Here is a 22,631-nt window from a genome sequence, read left to right as displayed (position 1 = left end):
GCCAGAGGACTAGATCGGAGGAGATGATAAAGCCAGAGGACTAGATCAGAGGAGCTTGGGGGAAAAAAGTCTGTTTCTACTGCCAGCTTTCTTGCCCAGAGCAAATCTAGGCCTGTCATCTTAGTAAGAATTTGAGGGAACAGAGGAATAGCGGAGGAAAAGTAAATCAAGCCGTCTGTCTTTTGGTAGGAAAAGCCCCAACACACAGCCATGTCTCATGCAACTGCTCTGGGGGCAACGTCTTGAAACTCCTCTCGGCTTGTTCCCATCCTCTGCTCCCCGAGAGCTGGAGTTTGGTCACATCTCCATTAATGGCACTGAACGGTAAAGGGAACGTGCTGGGTGGGGTCACAGAGCGGAGGGCAGAAGGGTAGTTTAGGCCCTTGACGGGAATATTCCCAACTAGAACAGGCCTTCCCTGCCCGCCAGCCGGGCTTCTGGGCCAACCTCGGGGAAACTGGATGGAGAAGGAGGTCCTGGAGCCAGCCAGGCTTGGGATGTGAATTCTAGCGCACAGATCGGTAACCTTGGAAAATCACTTAACCCCCCCTCTGCCTCAAATTTCTCAACTGTAATAAAAACAATCATAGTATTGCCAGTTCCCATGTCCCCAGGAGCAGGAGGCACCAGAATTCGACATGTGTTGGCTCATTTAATCCTGGCAAGCATTCTAGAAGCCAAATGGGGATCAGATTTGCAGGTGAGGATGTCCTCAGACCTAGCCAGGATGACCCAAAAGTTACCCGAAGTTACCCAAACAGCGTCAGTGCCCGGATTGCCATCTGCCCACCTCACTCGGAGCTCTCCGTGTGTCACCACAGTCCGGGCATGGTGCCCAAGACGCTGTGAACAGCACGGTATTTTCTAAGCTGGAAAAGTGGCCCCAGAGCCCAGGAGACATGAAATGGCAATCAGAAAACTCTGGAACTCCTTAGAGTGACAAACAGGCCAGGAGAAGAGGCCAGAAAGATTTACACCTCCACAAATCCTTTACTGAACAAATATTTGTTGGATATTTATGCCATGTGCCACAGGGCTTGCCAGGCCCCGGGGATCCAGCAGAAACATCTTACCCAGGAAATGACAGAGGAGCTGACTGCAAGGGAAACACACAGAGGCACGGAAGGAGCACGCTCCCTGGGGTCTGAGGGTCGGGCAGAAGAGCTGGGCCTCGGCCCTCACTCGGCATCTCATTAGCTCCATGACCTGGGGCACAATATTTAACACCCCCTCCCCCAGTTCATGTGAGTTCACCAACTATCCAGCAGGGTATGTGATACTTGGACCCTCACCTCACAGGTTGATTGTGAGATGCAGATGGGCTGGCACACCTCGAGGGGCTCAGAACCGGGCCTAGCCCCCGGAGGGCATCCTGCAAGCGCTAACTGTGGCTAGCAGCACAATGCCTGGCCCACGGTAAGTACAACGCCCACCCACCATTATGACTGTTATTGCGGAAGTTAAATCCGGGCAACAGGCCTCGTGCTGGATGAAGGAAACCTCCAGAGCATCTTCTGGGTTCCAGGACCCACCTTAGGATTCCTGGCTTGGAGTCTCAGTGCCTCTGGCTGTCCCTGTCACCGCCAGTCCCGCAGTGGCTGGCAGACCACCACAGGGGGCTGCTGAGGTTGGAACTCTCACCTGGGCCGCCGGGAAGCGATGTTCCTTGTCCATCTGGGCTGCAATGGGAACCAACTCCTTCTCAGCAAATTCCCGGCACGTCTGGCGCAGCATCTGGTGCGTCTCTGGCAGCTCCACAGACTGGTAGATAGTATGTAACCGACGCCAGGCCCGAGGATGCAGAGCTGTGGGCAGGAAGAACAGGTAGTAGTGGGAGGGGAATGCAGGCGGTCCTGCTGCATGATCATCATGGTAATGGCCATCCAGTGACTCAGCGGGCCTACCCCAGGGATGATTTTGCCCCCCGGAAGATATCTGGCAACGTCTGCAAACATTTCTGGTAGTTGTAGGGTGGAATGCTCTTACTATGGAGTGGGTAGAGGCCAGGGATACTGCCTAATACCCTACGAGGTACAGGACAGACCCCACAACAGAATTATCAGCCCAAAATGTCAATAGCGCGCTGTTGAGAAACCCACACCAACTGAATGCTTCTTCCACTTGCTACACAACTATCCCAGTCGATCTTCAGGACGACACCAGTCGTACTAAGACCACAGCTTTGCCACCTTAGGCAAGGATCTTTTTTTTTTTTTATTTAAGATTTTATTTATTTATTTGAGAGAGAGAGCAGGAGAGGGGGGAGGGTCAGAGGGAGAAGCAGACTCCCCGCCGAGCAGGGAGCCCGATGCGGGACTCGATCCCGGGACTCCAGGATCATGACCTGAGCCGAAGGCAGTCGCTTAACCAACTGAGCCACCCAGGCGCCCTTAGGCAAGGATCTTAACTTCACTGAGCCTCCGTGCCTAGAAAACCTGGTGGCCAGCAGTACTGAGCTCCTGGGGGTGGGAGGGTGAAAGAGATGCTGACTGCAGCACCAGCACAGGGCCTGGCAGACACAGCCCTCCACGGGGGTCCCCTTACTGTTGTCCTGCAGGCAAAGGAAGCCCTGGCCACGTGAGAGACATAAGCTGGGAAAGCGCGGTATGAAATAATCAACAAGCCCCAACAGTTACTGAAAGCCATCTGACAGGCGCTGTGCTGAGTGTTTTACCCAGCCTGCGTGCGATCTGATCCTTGTAACAACTCCACGAGAACAGGGACACATCGCTGGGACCATTTTACACACGGGCCAAATCCGGCGGACGGGCCGAGCGTCTCGCCCAAGGTCACAGACGCAGAGTCTGGGTTCAGACCCAGGCCTGGCTCGGGAGGACGGGCGCCCCTGGGCCTCCGCGGGCGAGGAACTGAGCGGGGGTTGGGGGGGCAGTGCGGGCGCGGGTCGGAGCGGGAGCCGGGGCCGTGCAGGCGCCAGCAGCGGCCCAAGTGGGGCAAAGGCCGCGCGCGCTCCCGGAGAGGGTGCCCTCTGGCCGCCGGGACTCGAGCCCGCTCGGCCGGCCCGGGCCGCCGCCGCCCCGCTGTGCAGAGCCGGAGCGCACTCACCTCCGCGGCTGGGGCCGCAGGCCCGGGCGAGCAGCGTGGCGGCCATGGACGCGGACGCGGCGCGGGGTTTCTGTTCGGCGACCTCCGGCGGGAGCGCACCGGTTCCGGGCCGCGGGGGGCGGGGCCAGGGCGGCCGACACGCCCCCTAGCCCCGGGGGCAGGTCCCGGCCCCGCCTCCCTCCCCGGAGCGCTCAAAGCGCGCTCCGGCGTTTGCGAGGTCTCCGCGGTCCGCCCTCATCCTTTCTCCAAACCCTCGGACGGTGGCCCATCTCTCCTAAAATCCAATTCCGCGGCCTAAAATGCTCCATATGACCAACCTGCGCCTACCTCTCACGCCCCGTGCCCACCGTGCCCTCGCTGTCTTTGCTGCAGCCGCTCAAGGCAGCTCCAACACTCCGGCTTGTTCTTGCCTCCGCGACTTCGCAATCCCTGTTCCTCTACCTGGAAGGCTCCTTCCCTCCATCCAGGTCTCACTCTGACCACACATTCTCCACCCCAGCGTTTGTTTTATTTATTCCTGGCACTCAGCGTCTGACATCTTCTCGACTCCTCCCTCTAGTCTGTGAGCTCCGAGAGGCACAAGGATCTTGTCTTGCCCTGATGCTCGATATTCAGCCCCAGCGAATTGGGCTGCGTGGGAGGGGGGATCTCTCTCCTCCAGAAGTTGTGCAGGTGGGGTGGAGCTGTCACCCCCTTATTCCACTGTAGTCCCATCTGTTTCACCCCCAGTCGTGGGGCAGAGCCCATTTGGGAGCAGCGGGCACTGCCCCCAATGCCATGCATTTGGCATCCTCATCAAGACACCTTGACCCTCCCCAGGAAACTGGCGACTCCAGTGCCCTGACAAGGGTCTTCCCTCAGCACAAGCATGAGTCAGACTTCCACACCCTCCCGGGCACCCACACATCCCTCTATCCATCTTTACGCCTCTGTAACTCAGCCAGGCACCTGTCCCCACCACTGACACACATGCCAAAATTTGTCTTCCGCCAAGACCTTGCTCTCCCTCCCCAAGATCAATGAAAAGATGTAGCAAAGTCCTTAATATGTTACCTCTCATTTAAAAGAAAGCCTCTAAATCCACAGTACTTTAGACCCGAACCAATGACTGTGGTTGGCTAATGCTCTGAGGCCTTCCTTACCTTTCCACTGCACCCCCTGGTGCCAGTCCTGGGTGAAAGAAGAAAGGAAAAAGCAGGAGAGGGGGAAATCAGTGAGTGGACACGGGCCAATGACTGCTTGGGCTGCCACAGACCATCCAAACCAGACTTACTTCAAAATTGTATTGTTTGTTACCTTAAACAACAATGTTAGTTTAATATTAGAAGTATGCCAATTTCCCAGTAAACACAGAAACCAGACAATGGTTTCAAGGGAACTGGCCTTTGAGGGAACTTTGGGGGGTGATACAACAGCGCTGTATCATGATTGTGATGGTGTGATATGGCTGCGTGCTCGTCCAGCTGTATCTTAAACCAGGTGAATTCTACCGCAGTTAATGCATCTCAATAACCCTAACATTAAAATACTACATACAGGGGCGCCTGGGTGGCTCAGCTGGTTAAGTGACTGCCTTCGGCTCAGGTCATGATCCCGGGGTCCTGGGATCGAGCCCCGCATCGGGCTCCCTGCTCAGCAGGGGGCCTGCTTCTCCCTCTCCCACTCCCCCTGCTTGTGTTCCCTCTCAAGCTGTGTCTCTCTCTGTCAAATAAATGGATAAAATCTTTAAAGAAAAATAAATACTACATACGTGTTTAATTCACAAAGCCCCCCAGCAAAACAAAGCAAAAATATTAAACCTAGAGCCCAACACTGTTCCCCGATCACCCTAAAAACCAGCAATACTCATTATTTACAGAAAGGTCATTTAAAGAAACTTGGAGCCCACCCCCACCCCTACCTGCTCCCCCCCCAGCAACCCACAGGGCCCAGGCAGGGGACAAGAGAGGACGCACGTACTGTGAAAATCTTTTATTACTGTCTCTTGTGGCAAAATAACATTTTGTACAAATAAGTCACCTAGTTTACTTTGGACACAAAGACAATACAAACTGGAATGAGGATCTCAGGTGAAGGGGAAAGAGGAGGAAGGACAGATCAGGTCATTGATGTTTCTTATATTCTGTGAAAAATAGATTTACAGGGGGAAAAAAATAGACTTTCACAACTTCAATGAGCCTTTGTAAAACAAGGGGTAAATCCGCCTCCACCAGACCCTTTTTATGGCAAAGATGTTCTGTAACATGGAATGTGAGGAAACGACAAGTGGACGACCAGGCGCTCACGGCAGCTACAGCAGCACCTCTGCATCAGGAATCCTCAGGCCCTGGCGAGGAATCTATGCCGTGGGTCTGGGGACAGACTGTCTCCAGTCCCCAAACCTCACTGCCATCGTGGTGACAAGAGCCACCAAAAGAAAGTAACTTGACAGAGGGAAAAAAAAAAAAAAAGAGTACCCTGGGAGCCTACTGGGGGTGGCAGGACACACTAAGGCAAGACTCCCCCAATTTGTCCATTACACACAGCCTATTAAATCCATCCCAGAAATGAATTCCACTTCAACTGGAAAAATAGGTCGATGATTACCCATCACTGCCATTTCAAGGATCACCAGTCTACAGTGAGCCCCACCTTCCCTAAATCACTGCCCCTGCTGGAGAATCAGATGGCCCAAAGGCTGGAATGTGTCTTCGGGGAGTTCTGCAGGCCCCTGAAAACTGCCTTCTCCGCAGGGATCACTGAGCTAACACATAAGGACAGGGTGGCCTACTTTAGCCCACAACTACTTTTATTGGTTATTTCTTCTGTTTGCTCTTTAGGACAAAATGAAATCAACAGGGATCTTTGAAGAAGCAAGAAGAGCATCGTAGCCCAAGGCTCTGAAGGAAAAGCGAGATGCTCTTCCTGGAGATTCCCAGGCGGAGGGATAGGAGCAGGATAGCAGAGGAAGAGGTGCAGGCATCTGGCCCCGTGGCGCCGGGTGGGCCTGCCAGGCTGCCGGAATGTGTCCCTCCAGGAGCTGCCACCCAGATGCCAGCTCTGACCAGGAGGCAGGGTGTCCCCTTGCAGGTCACTTTTCCCCTCCCCCGGCAGCACCCCCAAGACAACTGCTATCACCAGCCCCGATTCCCTACTAACATGGCCTCCCAATTCAACTTCTGACGGCTTCGGCTACTTTCAGAGAAAGGAGGACTTCCAATTCTTTCCCTAGGTCAGGTACAAAAGCGTGAATTCCAAACTCACTCCGGTTAACCCCCCAGAGTGGTGATGCTTCTCCAGATTTCCTGAGTAATGAGACACAGGAATCCGGACTCCCAGGTACAGAACACCAGACAGACCTTCTGGAGCAGATGGTGTATCTCTGTCCTCCTGTCCTCCTGGACACAGACGGAGCATATGACCTCGAGGTGGTCCAGTGAGACTAAGGCAAGCTAATGGGGAGGAGGACACGGCCCGACTCAAGCCAGCATGCCTAGCTCCCCTGCGCTCCCCCTAGCAAAGGCTAACACTGCATAGAAAAGACAGTCCACTAGTCCACACTGCGTGGTCTGTCCTGGGACACATTTCCAAGACACTATTGAGTAGAGCTCTGGACAGCTCCAGAAACCACATCCTAGATAGTAATTAAATATCAAATAGTAGAAAATCTCCCAATTAGGCTACTGTCCAATAGAGAAGGGGTGGTTCTGAAGCTCAGTATGCACACATGAATATGCTAGAGGAGACATAAGGAGAAACCAGGCAAGGAGGCAGTACTGATGTCTGTCCACAGATGAGGAGGGAAGGAGGGCAATGCAGCTTTTCCCAGTAGCACGTGGGACAGAGCCACACATAAGGCACCTGAATTTGTGGTCGACTCCAGTTCTGAGATTCACCCGGTCTGGTGATGAGTAACCCATGTGCAGGGTGCCTGGTCTCTTCCCTCCCTCAGTGGTTGGATCCAGTGCCAGCACACAGGAGTAAGGGTTTTCTCAGTAGAAAGCTGCCAGCATCTGGCACAGCCCAGACTCTGGCCTAGCACAGAGCACTGGGCCAAGGTTCAAGGCCACTCACACTCTAGAATCCAAAGAGGGAGCAACACTGGTTAGCGAATGCACAGGGGGCTTCTGTGGCAAAGTGCTGGGCCCCGTGTGGCCTTTGTCCCAAACATCTTGGGAGACTGCTCTCCTTCAGCTACTACGATGCTTCACAGTGACTGTTCCCACATGCCCGGCCCTTCCTCCTGCTACCTTCCTATCAAGGCTAAACCCTGGCCACAGCAACAGTCTTATCAGAGGGTCAGCCACCCGTCAGACAACCGGGAGCAGCGGAGGCTATCCAGGGAGGGCCTGAGGACAAAAGCGGCCCACGAGGATGTGCAGGGAGGGTTTTCTGAGAAGACCTTTTGAGACCTCGGCCCACTTCACTCACCTTTTCCAAGCACCCAAAAACAGGCCAACTAGCGGTATGAGGACCGGAATAGGCATTACTGAGGTCTGACTTGCCGGGATGGTTCCCGAAATTATTTCAGGAGAAAGGCAGACAGGAAAATCCTCCTCAGTAAGAAATCTACAAAGAGTTTCAGAGGCAAACCCACATCATAAGCCAGTCCTGCGGGCTCTCCTGGGTAGAGAAAATCAAATCCCTCCTTTAAGTAGCTGCTGGTCCGTAACCATCCCGGGCCCCAACATGAGCCAGATTAGCCCCAGGCGCCTGTTTAATACTATCAGAAGTCTAACCACACATCACATATGCTGGGAACACCACGGTCGTCTTAGAAAACCTCCCCGAAAGAAGACTAAGGAAAGAAACCAACCAACCAACCAACCAACACAAAATACACGGCCTGCTGTGGCCTCGAGAGATCCTACTGTTCCAAGAGCACAAAACTGACCGTCTATTTCAGGAGATACTCAAAAGTTAGGAGCGAGGACAAGCAGAGCAAGCTCATCCTTCCTCCAAAATGGCAACAGGAGGGCACTGCCAGGCTGCAGCCTTGGTGTGTCCCCAGGAGGGCTGGTGGAGGAGCCTGGAAGTCAGACAGAGAAGCAGGCCTCGCCACAACACGGACCTTTCAGTCTGGCAACCCTAGCGGCCCCCGGCGCCCCCACTCTTGGCACCCCTCCACCACCCCCCTTTCTTTCCAGTTGCTTTAGAACTACACACAAGCTGAGGTCAGACTATGCCGACAGCAACACTGTAAGTGAGAGGAGGAATCGCCTAGAAGAGGCCCGGCTTTCAGCTTCTCACCGTGCCCTGGAAGCTACGGAGAAGCCGCTGCAAGCCGGCCGGCCAGAGCCTCCTCACCCCGACGCAGCTGCGCCTGCAGGGACCCAGGCTCATCAGCACAACCAGCAGGCAGCTCGGACAACAGGAAAATAGACTTTCTTTTTTCTCTGGACTCCAGGAGCCTGACCCTAATCCTCTAGTACCTCTGCGACCTACGGGGCAGGGAAAAGGGAAGAAAAAATACTGGGGAAGAAAACACAGCACTGCTTGGCACCTCTCTTGAGCACAGGAAACTACCACGCCCGCCTTGGCTTCCCGGGACCAGGCTCCAGATGTGTGTGGACGAACACAGGTTCAACCACCTCCATGTGCCAGGACCTTGGGCCACAGCAAAGCACCTCCCCGTCCACTCCTGCAGCAGTCACTGGCCTCCATTATAGGCATAGTCAGCCTTGTTGTGCATTATCAGCTTGTTGTCAACAAAGTAGAAGCTGTCAGAACGGGTCTCATAGGGATTTTCAATCATCAGACGAACTGCAAGTCAGAGAAAGGGAAACAGCAAAGACATATGTGTGAGTCTGCCCCCTGGGCTAGGTGGGAAAAAACGTAGCATCCCCTCAGTAATTCCTAAGCCAGCACTCTAGAACGTGTGAGCGTACTCTGCCAGAATAGTGAGGTCAGAACAGAGCGGGGCGGGCTTGGAGAGCTGGAGAGAACCACAGAGGCCCCCAAATTAAACACAATACCCACTTCAACATAAGGATGCAATCAACTCTGACATGGCACTACTTGGGCATCTCCAGCCCTTAATCAGAACCCCAGGGAAACAGATTACCCTTTTGCCAACATGGACCACCGAAGACTGTTTATTCAGTACTTCTGGTCTGTTCCCCATCTCTAGACATTCTGGTCCAAATTCCAAAAGCTGTGCCTCACTGTGCCCACCCCCCACGGGCATCCCTGACAACCAAAGGAAGCCTAGGTGTGCGTGAGTGCAGGAGGACAAAGAGCGAGGAGCCTTTCACAGGCGTGGCTCAGGGTATTAAGTTGCCAATGATGCAGCAAAAGATCTGCTTGTCTTGGGATCCAGATTTAAATCTTCTGTTTGCTCAGGCAACTGCCCAGACCTCTTTAGCCATACTAGAGAGTCAAGATAATTAATTAACAGTCACAACCTCTGATCAGTTTTGAGTTAATGATCACATGCTATTTTGGCTCCTCTGGAGGAAATGCGCTTGTTTACCACAGTTCTCAAAAGATGAAACGGATTGTTTAAAGTCCTTTGAACCCACTCAGGCCAAAAAGTTATTTGGTTTATATCCAGAATATTGACCTCCACATTCCTTCAGCTTATTTGGTTTCAAGAAGAAAAGTTCTACTGCCTTGGGTAAAAACTTGAAATACTATACATAATCCTTTCCTGCAAGTATCTACCTATTCTGGCCCAGCTTGGGGAGCGGGATCAGAGGCCATCATCAACAGCCTGCCCCATGTTAGCAATCCTCATTTTACCTGGAAACAGCACCGTCAATGTGAGTGGAGAATATTCTGGTTTTCAGAATCTAACAGTTTTAGGGACCTGGGATTCTGAGAAAATATATGTAGTGTATGTAGGTCCTTCCCTACAACTCAGCCAAACTCCCCCGACTATTCACTATTCACAGGATCCCGCTCACACATTCTCATTGTTCTGGAGCCATTTTCCCTGGTTACCAACAGAGAATGCTAACCCAAGAGAGCGCCACCGGAGTCCCAGGAACTGATAAAGCCTGTTCTTTCTCTCGATCAGTCCACCTCTTCCCCTGCCTCAGCTTCTCCCTCTGGGGCCTCCTGAGTTTTCCCTCCTCACAACTATAGGATTACTCTTCCTAAGACATGGCTTCCATCTGGCCACCCCCACTGCTCCAAGCTCTGTAACAATTCCCTTTTTCCTGTGGATCTATTCTGACAGCAGAGGATGAGAAAGACCTCTGATTCTAGTTGGCCCCCAGCTTCACTTCTCCCTCTGACTAAGGAGAAAGGGGAGGGTGAACAAGGAGTGCCGGGCAGGAGCCAATGACCAGAACATAATGGAAAACCAAAGCGGCTCGGAGAGGCGCTCCAGCTAACCCTAGGCCCGGGGATCGTCATGGGCCTCCCCTCCTCTCCATCAGTCACCTCCTTTCCCGCAGCAGGCACCTAAAGCAGATGGCCTGCATTATTAAAACTTTCGATGCTCCCAGACAGGCAGAGTTTGAAACCCTAGACAGGAGCACTAGGAAGTGAGAAGCCTGAGGTCAAATGCCTACAAAGGCATCATGTCACCACCTCCCTCCTCTGCCAGATGAGGGCGTTGGACCAGATGGACTCCAAAGTTTGTTCCTTCTAACCCTAAGAATCTAGAATGATACAGAAGTCAGGGGATACATACTGACATCCTCAGAAAGCTGGGGAAACTCATAGATATGTTCACAAGTGTTCCTACTGCTGGGGATGCAGAAGCCGAAATCGAAGTCAAAGTTTTTCAGCAAGCGTTCCCGGAAATAGTGCCGCTCGATCATCCGGAAGTTTGACACAGGTTTGTCTCCCACTGTGAACTCCACTCTGCAAAATAAACCTCTGTGAGCTCTACTTGGCCTCCTCCCTCCTCTAAAGTCAATCCAGAACCCAACCAAGAACATTCTTTGTGGACAAAGAGTGTTCTCCCCTCCAGAAATACTGGTACTCACGTTGCTCCGACTGTCCGGAGGCGGAGAAAGGCGGGTGTGAACTGATAGCGGACAAAACGTCCTGCACTGATATCCACGTCTCCACCTTCGTCGTCGTCCTCCTCCTCTTGGTCTGAAAGAGCACACAGAATCTTGAGTGTATTGTCTCGGCACCACCGGTCCCAACAGCACAACCAACAAATGGTACTAACACCCACAGAAGGATGGCCAATATCAACTGCGCATTTGCTACATACCAGGCCTTGTGCTGATCACTTCCCAGAATCCTCAGAGTAACCCCGTGGGGGTGTCATCATCATCTCCATGTTACAGATCAGGACGCAGAAGCTCAGAGACATTAAGTCACATGTCCAAAGTCCCCCAAGCAGTAAATGGAGGAAGCAAGGATTTGAACCCAGGGACTCAAAGCTTGTTCTCAAACACTAAGCTATTTACCTTTTATGTAGTTTAAGGGCTTGGGCCATATCCTAAGAGAGCCGGCCTGAAATATAAGCCAGGTGCTAGGCCCCCAGCATGGTCGATAGCATACAGACACGTCTGCTGGTGACGAGGTTGCAGTCCTAGCCACCAACCAGAAGAATGAGACTACAAAGGCTGAAACTAGTCAAAAGCCCAGTTCAAAGAATGCAAAAATTTCTGACAGGCAGCAAAGATAACCCCTAGAAATAACCTTGTTGGGGCACCTGGGTGGCTCAGTCGTTAAGTGTCTGCCTTCGGCTCGGGTCATGATCCCAGGGTCCTGGGATCGAGCCCCGCATCGGGCTCCCTGCTCTGTGGGAAGCCTGCTTCTCCCTCTCCCACTCCCCCTGCTTGTGTTCCCTCTTTCGCTGTGTCTCTCTGTCAAATAAATAAATAAAATATTTAAAAAAAAAAAAAAGGAAAGAAAGAACCTTGTTATTTAAATAGAAGATACTGGCCTACAGTCTTGGCGTACCGTAATGCCTATTCCAGGCCACGCCAGGTCCAACACTGAACACCTGGGAAACAGTGAGGCAGATAGATGGGCAATGGACCAACGTGTGGGACCTGAATGAGGGCCAGTCTAGTCCATTCCTGAACCCAGAAAGTGGAAGTTCTGTAAAATGAATCAAAGAACCATTCTAATGTGAAAAACAACGTAGTTCCCACTAGTAGCCATCCAGTGTCCAGCAAAAATATTTTCTCCAGGTATAGGCTGAATATGGGTGCAACTGATATCTTTTTTAGCCCCAAACATCTCCGCCAATAACAACCCCAAGAGCATATGGGCAACCAGACTGAGCAGGGGTTCAGAGCCAGCCACTGGAGAGTCCTTGCTCCAACAATGTGATTCAGAGAGAATCAGACCGAATCTTCTCAGGAATTCAAACTCATCAGAACAAGTGCAGCAGGAGGGTACTGATTCAGTGGGAGCATATTCTAAGTGAATCAAGATCCTTAAAGGTAAAGACTGGAGAAGTTGAAAATCAAGGTATTTTTACAGGATCTGCAGCTGACCCTCTTTTTTTTTTTTTTTTAAAGGTTTTATTTATTTGACAGAGAGAGACACAGTGAGAGAGGGCACACAAGCAGGGGGAGTGGGAGAGGGAGAAGCAGGCTTCCCGCAGAGCAGGGAGCCTGATGTGGGGCTCAATCCCAGGATCCTAGGATCATGACCTGAGCCGAAGGCAGGCACTTAACAACTGAGCCACCCAGGCGCCCTGCAGCTGACCTTCTTGAGACAGTTCAATTTTGTACTGAAATGACTACTATGGGCCCAGCCTAATCCAAATCCACATATCTGAAGCAGCCCTGGGGTCCATGAAACATCTGAAGTACTGGGACGGGTCACTTAGGGATGTGAATGCCACAGACCCAGGAAGCTGGCTGGCCCTGATCCTCCCAACACCGGCTAAGCACCCACAGGCTGGAGCCGTTAGGTGCCTTGGTCAGCCCTAGATTATGAGAGCACAAAGGATGCCAGATAGGGTGAGAAGACTAGGGCTCCAACCTTGGCTGTACAACGAACCTGAGCTGAGATCTTCTCAGGAAAGCCTTTCGACCTACCTGGGATACTAATACCTGCCTTACCAAATTTACAGGCTCTTCTGAGCAGCGAATCAGACGAGAAGAGCTTTGCAAAAAGAATTATTAATACAGACCTCGGTGAATACTCTGCAGTCATCCGCGCTGGTGTTCTAAAAACTAATGCCAGAGGGCGCTCCGTCTCCGATGATGAGCTCCAAGACCGACCTGTGGTCCCCTAGCCAGGAATGAATCACCCTGGGGCTGCATCACAAGCACCGGAAGCATCTATTCAAAGCTAATTTAAGGAATCCCAAGTAGTTCATAGGTCTGGGCTTTCTGTTCATCCAGAAAATGGTGAAGATTAAAATCCAAACTAGGACTTACAGGGAAATAGGAGGCACTGTTTAAAGGAAAGCGAGGGAGAAGACAGGGGAGCCCAGACCGGGACCCTCAGCATCACCCTTCCAGTGTTCCCTGGACACAAGGCTCAGGGGCACTTTCCTCATTCTACTTTAATTCCAAGGCTTCCTATCCTAAGTGGAGGCAACATGGTAAGATGAACGAGCACAACCTTAGGAAAGTCACTTGGAAATTCTGGGCCTCAGTTTCCTTATCTGTAAAATGGGAATAGTAACTCCTCCCAGAAATGTGAGGATTATAGGACCTGATGCAAACAGAAACACATGTACAACCAGCAGAGGGTAGATACTCAACAAACACCAGCCTCTCAGCGCAGCTTCCAACCAGTACGCCAGGCAGGCCAGGTTTCAGGAGGAGGCACTGCACGGACATGCTGGAGTACAAGCTGCAGGATGCAACGGTTCACACAAACGGGAGCCTCGGAGACCTTCTCAAGTGGCTGCGACAATACTGAGGCCTACCTGAAATACAGGGTTTGGCAATCTCAAAGAGCACTGTCCCTGTCTCCAAGTCTCGAATTTTGAAACGGGTGAAATCAATACTGTAGATGTTATCTTCGGGTTTACATAAATAATCTGAAAATAAGAGAGAGAGAGAAAGACAAATGCTGTTTAATAATCCTCCAAAACTATCATTTCTTTCTTTGTCAAGTTTTGAAGCAAAGTCAGGCTTTTTCTTCCTACACAATTCACTTAAAATACACCCAAAAACTTCCTCTTATGTTACAAGCAAAAGTTGTGTGAGCAGAATAAGGGGATCGAAGAAAGAAAACAAGAGCATGGATTTGGATGGGATGAAAGATTATCATAACACTTTTAGAAACAGGGATAGTATCAGGGGCTTGCTTTGGAAACACCCCCAAAATGGCCTACAAGGCTTCCATAATCTATTAACTTGATGTCACAACAGAATTTTTTTACAAATCCATTTTAAAACATTTATGCTGATCTAATGGCCAATATAGTGCCTGTTTGCCGGCCGTGAGTATTGCACAGCAGAGATCAGCAAATGTTTTCTGTAAAGGGCCACATCCAAATAATTTAGACTTTGGGGCCACACTGTCTCTGTCACAACTAAACTCTGTCTCTGTAGCAAAAAGCAGTCAGACAACCTGCATATAAATGAGCAGGTCTGTAGTCCAATAAAACTATTTACAGACACTGAAATATGAATTGCATATAACCATGTGTGCTGAGATTTTTTTTTCCCTCAACTATTTAAAAATGTAAAAACCACTCTTAGCTTGCAGACTGTACAAAATCAGGCAGTGGACCATACCTACACAGGTGACAGGGCAGATCTGCTGGGAGGGCACTGGGCCAAAGTGAAGTGGAGCCCGTGACAACCTGAGCAGCTGGTCAGTATGGTACTGATCATAGGAAACTTCCCTGATTTCTTTCTACGATGTGACTCCTGATAGCATCTTCTTCTCCACAACTCATTTGAGCACTTTTTCTTACACTGTCTGCTTGTGTTAGTTGTTCCATGTTTTACAAGCTGTCTCTCCAGTAATATGGCAAACTTGAGAGCCACTGAATACTTTGTAAATCCTAAAAAGACTGAGATGGCTTCTGCACCTTTTGAGGGTATTCAATAAATAACTTGCTGAATGGAACAGATTTGAACAAAATCCAGAGGTCACCACACTCTGACCTGTGGCTGTCTCCAGTAGGCTGCTGGGGTGAGGTTGAGCAAGAGCACCAATCCCAAGCTCTTACACATGACCTGAGTGCCCACTGAGAATGCCGCTAAGGGCCAGGCATTAGAATGGCCTGATTCACCCTTGGTATCAGGAGAAAGCAGGAGGCTAGAAAGCTCAGGTGATGAGCACTTCTGGACCTTCAGAGAAGCCCCATATGAAAACGGGGACAGAACAGAAGCAGAGTTTTCACAATGCTTCAATAAACTGAATAGCAAGACCTTCTATAGATATACTCAGGCATGCAAAGGACAGGCCCAACCCAATGAAAGGGGGGACATTAAAATATCAAGAATCAAGTTAAACCTATCAGGAGATGGGAATTCCTTTTCATACAGGCTGGACCAAGGCCCACTGTCTAAACTCCTGCCCGCAAATTACTGGAGCTGCCACCAGCTACCTGAGGTACACCTGAGCAGCCCCAGGCTGACAGCTAAAGCAATTCAGCAGGTAACGCTGTGGCAGCCTTAGATCCACGGAAGGAGTGCTGGTGTCGCAGGGTTAGAAATCTGGAGGGCGGCAAGGATGGGCAGGGCAAGCAGGGTCTAACCTGGGAGAGGGGGAAACAGCAGCAAGAGAAAGGGTGGCAAGTCAGGGCTTGGCTTGGAAGAGAATATAAAAAGGGAGAAGAACCAAGACAGGGGGTGGGCAATGTATTTCTTCCCACCCTTCCTTATTATCAATGAAACCTCGTAGGATGGTTGCATTTTACACAAGCAATTCTTAAACCCTGACACATTCTTAATTCACTAGAACAGGTGTCAAAAGCGAGATTCACATTTTAGACTGGGTACATAAACTGAAACTTTATTAACATATTTTCTAAAGTGGCAGTTTTAAATTTGCATGAAACGCCACGGCAGTGTGTTTGAGGAAAGAAGGGCCCCCCTGCACACAAAGGGGCAAGGCTTGGGACCAAAGGAGTAAGGGGGCCAAGGCAGGCTGGAGAGGGGGCTGTCGGGGGACGGAGTGGAGGGAAAGGCAGAGAAAGCAGGTAGGGGTCTGGGCGGGCAGAGACTGCAGAGGCTGGCAGTGGGCAGGTTGAGGGAGCCTGGCTGCGCAGGAACTTCACTGATACCCGTGGGTCTTCCAGGACGAGGGGCAGCGGTCCCATTTAACCAGGGTCAGGAGGTTCCGGTTAAGCTAAAGGGGCTCCCTACCCAAACGGATCCAGCTGAGGAGGAGAACGGCCCAGGCTGGAGGCCCAGCTGGGGCCCGCCCAGGAGGAGCCTGGCGTGGCCGGACACAGCGGAGCGCGGTCAAGCTCAAGGAGAACCCCTTCCCACCAGGTCTGGGTGAGGGTGGGGAGCACAGGGCCGTCCCGGCAGAGCGGCGGGCGACGCGGCCTGGCCGGCCGGGGGGGTCTGGGTGGACCCCGGGCCGGTCAGGGGGCCAGCGGCCGACTCCGCTGAAGGCGATAAGGGGCCCAGGTCCCGGGGCGAGGGCAGGGGCGCGGTCGGGCCGGCACTCACTCTCGGTGACCCTGCTGAGGCGCAGGACGTGCTCGGGCCGGATGGTGTCCAGAGCCAGCAGCTCCTGCTCCGTGACCGCCGCCCCGATGCCGTCCTCTGCCGCGTGGTGGGGCGCCTGCCGCCGCGCCTTGAGTCGGTTCAGCACGCCGCCGCCCGCCTTCTTCTTCTCTTCCTTGCCGGCCACCAGCCCCCCAGGCCCAGCCGCCGACCCCGCGGCCGCAGCCTTCGGGTTCGACCCGCTCATCGCTCCGCCGCCAAGATGGCCGCCGCCTCCGCAGCGCCGTAACTATGGAGAGCGGGGGCGGGGTCCGGGGTGGTACCTGGGGGCGGGGGCGGGGCGGGGCGGGGCGGGGCTGGGGGCGGGGCCTGCGGGCTGCAGCCAGCCGCCTCCTCTGCCAGCTAGGTCCCAGCCAGGTGGTGAGCCCTAGGGGTGGCCGGGGGTGCCAACTCCCCAGACTCCATCAGGCTCCGAAGGTCACTCCAAATGTCTTTAAAATATTTCACACAAATGACTTTCTGTCATATAAACTAGGCAAGGCATCTTGAGGAAATGTTTTCTAATCTGTAGCACAGAAGTTAAAACAAGTGCTTGCTATGCAAAAGCAGCTTTCCCAATTAGATTACCATTTTTAAACCCTACTGTGCTAAGCTTTGAGCTAGACATCGGGCTAGATTACAGGAAATGTAAGAATATGAACCAAGACAGGGATTAGGTCCACCCTATTCACTACTGTATTCTGGCAGCAGAGTTAATGCCTGCCACGGTCGGTGCTCAGTAATGACTGAATGAGTGAAGGCATGCCCCACAATAAAGGAGCTCCCCCTTTGTTGGGGAAGACTGTGAAGTACATAATTCATTATGTGGCGCTTCCTCTTGACCAGCCCAGTATGAATGAACTAGAAGACGAGCCAGACTGCTAACTGCTCCAACAGAGGTACAGCAATGGTGCTACCAGAACACACAGGAGTGGCCTGGCCGAATCAGAAGGGGCTTCACAGAGGTAACATCTGCACAGAACGGGGGAAGTTAATCATGATTTCACTAAGTGGAGGAGGTGGGCCAAGGGGTTGGGCGGGTAGGTGGAGGGTGGGTTAAGGCTGCCCTCTCACACCCCAAGTGGCTCCTTCTCTAGGGATTCTGGGTCAACAATCTTCTGTGTTAGAGGCCTGGGTCCAACTGTTGTACTGCGTCTGCTAGGTCTGATATCACCTCTTAGCCAGACTTAGACCAGAGTGAAACTCCACCCCTCTCCCCACAATCAGCCTCAAGACTTGGTTTATACCAGGCCTTGCTCGGTCCCTCTCACCTTATGTAAGGGGCTTGGGAGGAGCTGACAGGCCTAGCCTGGTTCCTGGACAAAATCCAAACCTGACTCCACCCCAGCTGCCCAGCCTACTGGAACAGTATGTGGCCGAGTTCCTATCTAAATGCTGCCCTATCTTTGAGAGATTACAACTGGGTGGCATTTACCAAACCGTTCAGGAAAATTTTATTTATTTATTTATTTTTAAATACTTTATTTGAGAGAGAGAGAGAGATCACAAGCAAGGGGAGGGTACAGGGAGAAGCAGACTCTCTGCTGAGCAGGCACCTAATGTGGGACTCAATCCCAGGACCCTGGGATCATGACCTGAGCCTAAGGCAGACGCTTAACTGACTGAGCCACCCAGGTGCCCAGTTCAGGAAAAATTTAATAGATGTGTACAAAGAATTAAAGTCCTTCCCTTCGCAAACAACTCTTTTTAAACCACTCAGCAGTGAGTGGTTACTGAAGAATTTCCAGAACTTTTAATACGCTACTTAATTGTGAATCACCAGGAGGGAGGCTCAGCATGCAGCCATTTCCCACACTCACTTACTCACTAAACCTTCGTTCTCAGAACACCAGGACTAGTTACCTGGATCCCCGCTTTTCTTTCTAGGAATTATAAGAAATGTATTACCCCCCTTACCTGCAACTCCAGATCCTTTAGCACAAAGATGTTTACCACAGGACCATTTGTAACACTGAAAAATTACAATAAATTACAGTTGCACCCATTCATGTTATGCAGCCGTTAAAAAGAATGAGATCCGGGCGCCTGGGTGGCTCAGTTGGTTAAGCGACTGCCTTCGGCTCAGGTCATGATCCTGGAGTCCCGGGATCGAGTCCCGCATCGGGCTCCCTGCTCGGCAGGGAGTCTGCTTCTCCCTCTGACCCTCCTCCCTCTCATGCTGTCTCTCATTCTCTCTCTCTCAAATAAATAAATAAATAAATAAATATATTAAAAAGAATGAGATCCATCTATATGTACCAGTATAGAGAGAGCTTAAAGATATATTAAGGGGGGGGGGGGGAAGCCTCCGAATCCCATTTGTTTAAAATAAAAAGGACATGAATATATGGATTTGTATTTGTAACTGCAAAGGAAGAGGTCTGGAAATGCACTAAAGTGTTACCCATGGTTCCCTCTGAGGAGGAGAGTATTGGAAAGACACGAGAGCTACTTCTGCACTGTTTTATCACAGCAGGCATGTGATCATAGGTTGCTTGTATATATAGATCTTAGGATCTCTGTCTGGAAAAAAATGCAAAGCCAAAGTAGCCTTCTCTGCTCTTAAAATTTACAAGCAACTTCACACTTGATCACTTTTTTCTGCTCAAAAGAAAGTTAAATAAAAACTGCCATATAAGGGAGTTAGGGCCTGTACTCTCTCAGGTCACCACCTATGAATGTGATTAAAAGGAAGAGGCTGTCTTTAGAAAACACACACAGAAATAATACATATATATAATAATGTATTTATATATATGGAAGGAGTAGGAAAAATAAGGGCTATAAACTCCAATCTGCCTCTGCTTCTCTTCACCAAATCTTCCTAAGGCATATCAAAAGGCTCTTTTAAAAATTTTTTGTAAAGTACATAAACTAATACTGTGTTTGGGGGAACGAGGACAACAGAGATCTACTGCATTAAATTGTAACCCCAAGGTTTCCCTGGGCTAGATGGGTGAAGACCAGCGTGGAAAGGATGGCCTTCCCTTCATCCCAACCCCAAGCTCCACAAGTCCCTCTCCTTCAGCTGGTTGTTTTCCTCGCTGTAAGAGATGTGACAGGAGCTGTTTTCCAGGGCAGCCCCAGGGTAGCCGGGCAGTCTGCCTCAAATCAGGCCAGGTGGGGCCTGGAGCTGGTGCAGCCAAGGTAAGCAAGACATTAGAGGGCTTTTTTCTGCAAAGACTGGGAAATTCAGTCCTCCTTCCAAGTGCCTCCTAAAGGTGGCATGCATCGAATCAGCGGGTCAGGCTGGGGCTGCAGGCATGCCTTGTGGTCTGGGACTGAGAGCTGGTGTATTTCCCTAGTACCCAAGTCACCACTCTCCCTGGCTGAGGGTTGTTTTTACAAAGTATTAATTTATTATTTATATCCCACCTGTTTCCAAAAAGGATTTCTGGCCTCATCCCAAATCATACAGCACAAGATTGGTGAGCAAAAATTCATGGAGCCTTGTGAATTTGTAAATGCATGTACTCTTTGACCCAGTAATTCCCTAATGGAGTCTGAAGAAACACTTGTACGTGTGCACAATACATATGTGAAAATATGTGCATATGGACATATATAAAAATACATATAAAAGGAAATATACACACCAGACTGTCACCTGTATTATCCTCTAGGGATTACACAGGTAGGTATGAGGATGATTGAGTTTTCACATTTTGCACCCCATAGAACTTAAAAAATATATATATGTTTATGCATTTCCTGTATCACTAAGTCTTAAAGGGTTACTTTCTTTTCCAGAGAAGGAATGATATGATACACCTCCACATAACCATCACCCAGCATCATTAGTTACTTTCATTCAAATAGTTCTTTTTAAAGAACAGTCCGTGGTGTCTGGAAAACAGTATGGAGGTTCCTCAAAAGTTGAAAACAGAGCTACCCTACGACCCAGCAATTGCACTACTGGGTATTTACCCCAAAGATAACAAATGTAGTGATCCGAAGGGGCACGTGCACCCCAACATTTATAGCAGCAATGTCCACAGTAGCCAAACTATGGAAAGAGCCTAGATGTCCATCGACAGATGAATGGATAAAGAAAATGTGATATATATATATACGTACATACACAATGAGGTCATTATGCAGCCATCAAAAAATGAAATCTTGCCATTTGCAACAATGTAGATAGAACTAGAGGGTATTATGCTAAGCGAAATAAGTCAGAGAAAGACTATTATCATATGATCTCACTGATGTGAGGAATTTGAGAAACAAGACAGAGGATCATAGGGGAAGGGAGGGAAAAATGACACAAGACGAAACCAGAGAGGGAGACAAACCATAAGAGACTCTTAATCTCAGGAAACAAACTGAGGGTTGCTGGAGGGGAGTGGGTGGGAGGGATGGGGTGGCTGGGTGATGGACACTGGGGAGGGTATGTGCTATGGTGAGCGCTGTGAATTGTGTGAGACTGATGAATCACAGACCTGTACCCCTGAAACAAATAATACATTGTATGTCAATAAAAAAAAAATTAAAAAAAAAAAAAAGAAGAAGAGCCCGTGGTGGCATTGAGAGCATGAGCGTGCGGTTTGACCGTCCCAGTCCTCACTCTGCCACTGACCAGCTGTGGGACTTTGCATGGGTCATCTATCCCCTCTGAGCTTTCCTTTCCTCCTTTATAAGTCGAGCTAGACACACGTCTCCCCTAGGGCTACACTGAAGAAGAGATGAAAATGAGCAACGAAAAGCAAAAAGCACGATGCTGGTGCTAGGGAGTATGTCTCATGCATGGTCACTATGCCAACCTATTTCGGTGGCCTTTCTGCAGGACCCCTCCGCTGAGGGCAGGCATGCTGGACAGAGAGAAGACATGGAGCTGGACGGGAGAGTGTGTTGACTGGAAAGAGCCGAGGGGAAACAAGCTGGAAACCAGGCTTGAGGAAGTGACACACAGACTCCAGGGGCAGCAGCAAGGAAACCTAGGAGAGCAAGTCTGAGCACAAGGTCAAACCGAAAAGCAAGTGGGGTTATGTTTTACTAACATATACGTGGGTAGCAACCAAACTACGACTCTTGGGCCAGAGTCCTGCAGTGAGGTGCCTGCCATCTCAGGTTGCTAGAGAGCAGAGGCAATCCTGCTCCAGAACCTCCCTGCTCCACCTCCTCTCTGCCTTGACCCCTCACAACTGCTAACAGCAACAAGCTTTCCAGTAAATGTGGGGAAAACTCATCTCTCTTCCTCTATAAGGGGTGGGGGTGTAGGGGTACTAAGTATGGAGAAAGGTCCAGCACACCGGCTCCAGCCAACCGGGAGCCTGATTTCCTTAGCGAGATTAAGATCTGGACCCAAGGAGTGGTTTAACCCAACCCCCAGCACTTGGCCCAAGATCTTCTGTCAGACAGTTTTCCTCCCTGCAACTCCCTAGAGCAAGGCTTCTTCAGGTCTCTTCCCCCATTTGGCAGCTCGTGGAAAGCTACTTGAAATAGTAACAGCTAGGTCTGAATTAGTAAAGAATTCCAGTTATGGGTGGGCTCGAGCTAAGAAAGAGGCTCTGTGGGCCTCCTGGTTTATTAGGGCCCTGAGAACACTCCATCAACACTGGCCTCATTCTTGGAGCTGAGCACTGAATTCTGCCCTTCAAGGGGTAACTGAGGGAGGTAGGCCAAACTCTCCCTCCCTCTCCTCATACCAGCAGCCTCCATTCCTGCTGGGGAAATTTAGCAGGTAGGTTCTGGAGTCTGGAGCCAGTCGCATAGCATCGTGGGGAAAGGAAAGGTAATGAGAGTAATAAGGGCGTCATGATCAAGAGCCAGAGTCCAGGTATAAAATCCCAGCTCTGTCTTTTGCTGGCTGTATGGCCTTGGGCAAGTCACTTCACCTATGAAAGGCTAATACCAACTGGTTTGTTGGAAGATTAAACAGGAGTAACATCTGTAAAAGTGCTTGGCATTGTGCCTCATCCATTTCGAGGGCTCCATAAGAGGTATCTACCATCGTCCTTACAGCCTTAGAAAGAACATGGGCTTTGCAGGCAGACAGACGGAATTCGAAGCCTGCCTTGACCATTTGCTGACTAGCCT

At 50.7% G+C, this 22,631-nt stretch overlaps 2 protein-coding genes across 2 annotated transcripts in view; both read right to left on the bottom strand.

The window, feature by feature from the left end:
• ACADS (acyl-CoA dehydrogenase short chain) overlaps positions 1 to 3,184 on the bottom strand; it is a 12,121-nt gene extending 8,937 nt beyond the window's left edge. The window contains exons 1-2 of the mRNA XM_035017154.1: positions 3,064 to 3,184; positions 1,642 to 1,805 (exon numbers count right to left, since the gene is read on the bottom strand). Of these exons, the coding sequence (XP_034873045.1) occupies positions 1,642 to 1,805; positions 3,064 to 3,109 (210 nt within the window). The 5' untranslated portion in view covers positions 3,110 to 3,184. The remainder of the gene's footprint in view (positions 1 to 1,641; positions 1,806 to 3,063) is intronic.
• A 1,836-nt stretch (positions 3,185 to 5,020) lies between these two features.
• On the bottom strand, positions 5,021 to 16,902 carry UNC119B (unc-119 lipid binding chaperone B). Its single transcript, XM_035017153.1, has 5 exons — positions 16,557 to 16,902; positions 13,847 to 13,960; positions 10,980 to 11,091; positions 10,682 to 10,854; positions 5,021 to 8,805 (listed from the first exon to the last, which is right to left on the bottom strand). Exons 1-5 carry the CDS (start codon positions 16,798 to 16,800, stop codon positions 8,693 to 8,695), a joined length of 756 nt encoding a protein of 251 aa, XP_034873044.1. The 5' UTR covers positions 16,801 to 16,902; the 3' UTR covers positions 5,021 to 8,692.
• Between the last annotated feature and the right edge of the window lie 5,729 nt (positions 16,903 to 22,631).

Source organism: Mirounga leonina, unplaced genomic scaffold, assembly GCF_011800145.1.
Source record: "Mirounga leonina isolate KUSES-001 unplaced genomic scaffold, KU_Mleo_1.0 Mir_171, whole genome shotgun sequence".
Lineage (NCBI taxonomy): Eukaryota > Metazoa > Chordata > Mammalia > Carnivora > Phocidae > Mirounga > Mirounga leonina.
This window is presented reverse-complemented; position numbering and strand designations above follow the sequence as displayed.

Bases quoted from the DNA above. Each gene is read 5' to 3' on its own strand.
- UNC119B (XM_035017153.1), bottom strand. From the start codon at position 16,800: ATGAGCGGGTCGAACCCGAAGGCTGCGGCCGCGGGGTCGGCGGCTGGG. The intron at 11,092-13,846 runs GTAGGCCTCAGT...GTGCTCTTTCAG, and splicing joins TGCCAAACCCTGTATTTCAG to ACCAAGAGGAGGAGGACGAC. The intron at 10,855-10,979 runs GTGAGTACCAGT...TTTATTTTGCAG, and splicing joins CTCCGGACAGTCGGAGCAAC to AGTGGAGTTCACAGTGGGAG.